At 39.9% G+C, this 3,851-nt stretch overlaps 1 protein-coding gene across 1 annotated transcript; it reads right to left on the reverse strand.

The window, feature by feature from the left end:
- Positions 1-3,240, reverse strand: LOC145076295 (uncharacterized). The gene is made up of 3 exons (XM_079022224.1): positions 2,898-3,240; positions 1,833-2,803; positions 1-12 (listed from the first exon to the last, which is right to left on the reverse strand). Exons 1-3 carry the CDS (start codon positions 3,238-3,240, stop codon positions 1-3), a joined length of 1,326 nt encoding a protein of 441 aa, XP_078878350.1.
- Positions 3,241-3,851: the final 611 nt, after the last annotated feature.

A 3,851-nucleotide genomic window follows, 5' to 3' on the forward strand; every position in this document is an offset into this window, starting at 1 on the left:
TCAATATTTCATCTGTATATCACACATATAAAAAATGTAATGGGTGATGGAAATTATGATTTTCGATCGGTAGTCATTTGTCTTGGGTATGATGAAAATGAATGGATTTTCATTTGTCAAGAATTATAAGACGAGTTATTGACTTCATATGAAGACTATTATGGAGTTTTCGTTGGATGCGATGGAGTACTTGATTCATTGTATTTCTTCATGACAGATAAGACAACACCACCGGAACACTATATGTTTATGCCTGAGATAGGTATCCTGAAAGCCAACAGGTTTGGTGTGATCGTCCAATTTTTTTACCATAATAGGCTTTGTAACCTTTTTCCTCTATGGAGAGGTCCAAGAGAGTTTCAAAATCATCGTGTCCATATATTTTCACTTGTATACACCAATCACTATGTGATAGTACAATTATAAGGAGAGTACTCAATGCTTCCTATTTTAGCATTATGGATCCGCCACAAAGACCCGTCCGCAACCGAATGACAAATTATGTATAAGTCGCGTCTATAATTTTATAAGTGACTCAAACCTACAGAAATATCTTTTAAGACTATAAATGATTAGTTGTTGTTTATTATTTTCTCGGATTTTTGTTATGTAATATTTAAAATAAAAAAGATGAAGATTTTCGGAATTTATTTTTCTTGTAATATTATTTATACTATCAATGATATCAGGTTGATGAAAATTTATTTGAAATTTTATTTTTTATAATATTATTTATGTAACACCCAAAATCTGGAAGACCAAGAAAGGAAAGAAAATCCTAATTTTTAGGGGCGACTCGGCGAGTCCAAGGAGGAACTCGGCGAGTCCAAGCGGGATCCGGGTCGAGGAGTAAGTGACCAACTCGGCGAGTCGGCCAAGTGGACTCGGCGAGTCTGGTCTGTGCGAGGAAAACCCTAAATTCGGGACTTGGAGCCTATTTAAATATCTCATTCTCTCCCCTAGGGTTCCTTTACTGCCTCTCTCACCCAGAATATGAACCCTAAGTCTCCATTGTTGTGCATTCAAGTTTCCAAGCCATTTTGGAGTGATTTGAAGGAAGAAGAAGAAGGGGGAATCATTGAAGCTTCAAGGATTGGCCTTGGATTTGAAGTTTGGGGAAACTTTCTGAGTTATTGAAGGTATTAAGTCGTTTCCCTCCTTTAGATCTATTTTGGTTGTGAGTTTTGGGGGCTTTTTAGCCATGATTAGCTACCCTTTTGAGTTAGAAGCCAGATCTGAAGTTGCTACAAAGTATCTGCCCTTGAGTTGATTATGGAGCCTCTTTGCCTCAAACCCTAGTTTATGGTGTATTTTGCCTAGATCTCCTTCTCTACACGTAAAGTTTGCAACTTTACGTGAGGAATAAGCTTGGGAAGGGTAGATCTACAGTTTGGAGTCCATGCATGACTCAAAAGTCCTCTGCATGTATGGAGATCTGAATGGACTCGGCGAGTCCTTAGAGTGGACTCGGCGAGTAGCATGAAGATTTGGAGGAACTCGACGAGTGGGATCAATAGCTCGTCGAGTCAGATGAAGTTGGGCAGGAACTCGGCGAGTTGGATGAACAACTCGGCGAGTCTGTTGAAGGTTGTCTTGGACTCGGCGAGTCTGTTCTTGGACTCAGCGAGTCAGGTCGTGAAACCCCAAACCCTTCGAGTTGAGACTCGAATCAGTGAGTCGAGTGGGGACTCGATGAGTTGGACAGGTCAGGACTCGGAAATCGGTAGACTCGGCGAGTCATGGACTGACTCGGCGAGTCGAGTCGCGAATGGTAGGAATCTGAACATATGAACTCGGCGAGTCAGTAGGGTGACTCGGCGAGTAGGGTTGACCTGGAAGGTTGACTTTGAAAGTGTCCCCGAAATCAAATCCATAATGATTTCCAAATCCATTCTCCATATCGATTTCATTGCTTCCGTTTTCGTGTAAGTAAGAGAAACAACATTTAATCGCTCAAAATACAAAACATCTGTTTTTTCACGTAAGCTTTGTATACTTCCTTCGATTAAGAAGCTTCCGTTATTCCGATTGATACTCGGGAATTGGAATCGCACCACAATCTCACAGTCAAAACTCGAATTTTTTCCAAATGATTGTAAACTTCTACAACCAATCATACAGAGTCTTCCGGTTTCACCATCATAAACCCCTTCCGCAGATATCTCCACTCTACCATTAGAAGATAACAACGGAATCCCGGATTCCGATGTCGAATTAACAAACATTCCGAAGGTAATTTCATAACCGATGTTCAGCGTACTAATGTAACGGATGGGTGACGAGGGTGATACCCCTGGCATTGTTCGAGGGGGATCCCCTACAAAGATCGGAATTGCAGAACCCATGGAATCCATGTTTCTGTATTTGACAGACATGTCGAAACTCATATCCCCATAATACCCTGAAGGATGCGTCCCTTCCTTTTTAAAATAATTCCTCCGAGGGCAAAACCGTCCTATTTTTCCCCACTCCGTAAACTCATACTTCGACCCATAATTCTCCAAACTATGATCAAAGCTTTGAAACTTAACCGTTTCAAAATACCCTTCTTTTTTAGTTGACCAAATTTGACCTTCGGTGGTATGCGTATTCTTGATTGACCGAATTCCCGGGAACCATACGGTCAGCCTGACCGAACAATCTCCAACATGAGCGCTTTCCAAAGGGTCAGTTTGATTCAAGATACGACAGGCTACTATGCAAAGCTCGTTTTTTGCTCCATTCCATGTTCCCTCTCCAATTAACGTTATATTTGGATTGAAAGATTGATCATAACGACTATTCCTTCTATCTTGAAATTCCACTAAAAAACGTAACTTTTTTTTCTTGTAATGAACATTGAATCGCATATAACGATAAAAAAGAAGACGAAAACGGAAAGGAAAGTGGGTACCCACTATCTTGATTCTCCAACTTGTAAGTTTTGAATTGATTTGTAAAAATCGAACATGAGTCTAAAGATTGCATACTAGCTACCGAATGTTGTTGAGAGAAATTATCATTTTGCCCATTACACTCTTCGTTAGAAACCAACGAGTAATTGTATCTGAATTGAGCCACACGAGGGAATCCGATTATCGGCTCGAAGTAATCAGAATCGTGAACCGAAGCCAAACTCTCCAAGATTCCACTTACTAAACTATTATTCAAATTTATAAATCTAGCGAAATTAAGCTTAAGAAGAGCGTTAAGTATAAGTGGATTACCCTTTTTGGAAAACCAACGAGCGGACCCCACCATACAAAGCTTGTTAGTGGAAACCGACCAGAATCCATCTAAGTGAAATTAACACTAAAGGGTGATAGAATTGTGAATTGTTGGAATGGAATCGGTATATATTTGATGAAATGAAACTTAATTCAGCTTGGATTTTGTATGTGTCCAAAGTTTTTGTTCTGAAGTTGTTTGTGGGTGTGAAAAAGATGGACCTTTTGTGAGGGGGAATCAAGGTCGAGAATGTTTTGACCCCCGGTGTAATGACTGGTTACGGGTTCAAGAAACGGGTATCGGGTGAATATGTGGGTGGTCGGAATGGCTTCGGGAGCGAAGGAATTGCAGTGGTCGGAATAGGAGATTGTTTGAGTTGAGGACAAGACTGATGGAATTTTGAGTGAAGAATAAGGACTTAGTTTTGTCTTCATTACAACTTCATTATAATTTTGGTCTTTGTCATTTGGATACATGCGACCAAAACTAGAATTAATCAGATATTGAAAATACAACTTATCATAAAAAAATGTATGTTTTTAATCATGCTTACGGATGGAGAAAGTGGTCACTTGTTGCTTGAGTCAAGATCCTTCCCACCAACGCTAATTATTTCCATACCCTAAAAGAAAACGGGTTATACT

The sequence above is a fragment of the Lactuca serriola genome, chromosome 9 (genome assembly GCF_051521515.1).
Source record: "Lactuca serriola cultivar US96UC23 chromosome 9, Lser_US96UC23_V15, whole genome shotgun sequence".
Lineage (NCBI taxonomy): Eukaryota > Viridiplantae > Streptophyta > Magnoliopsida > Asterales > Asteraceae > Lactuca > Lactuca serriola.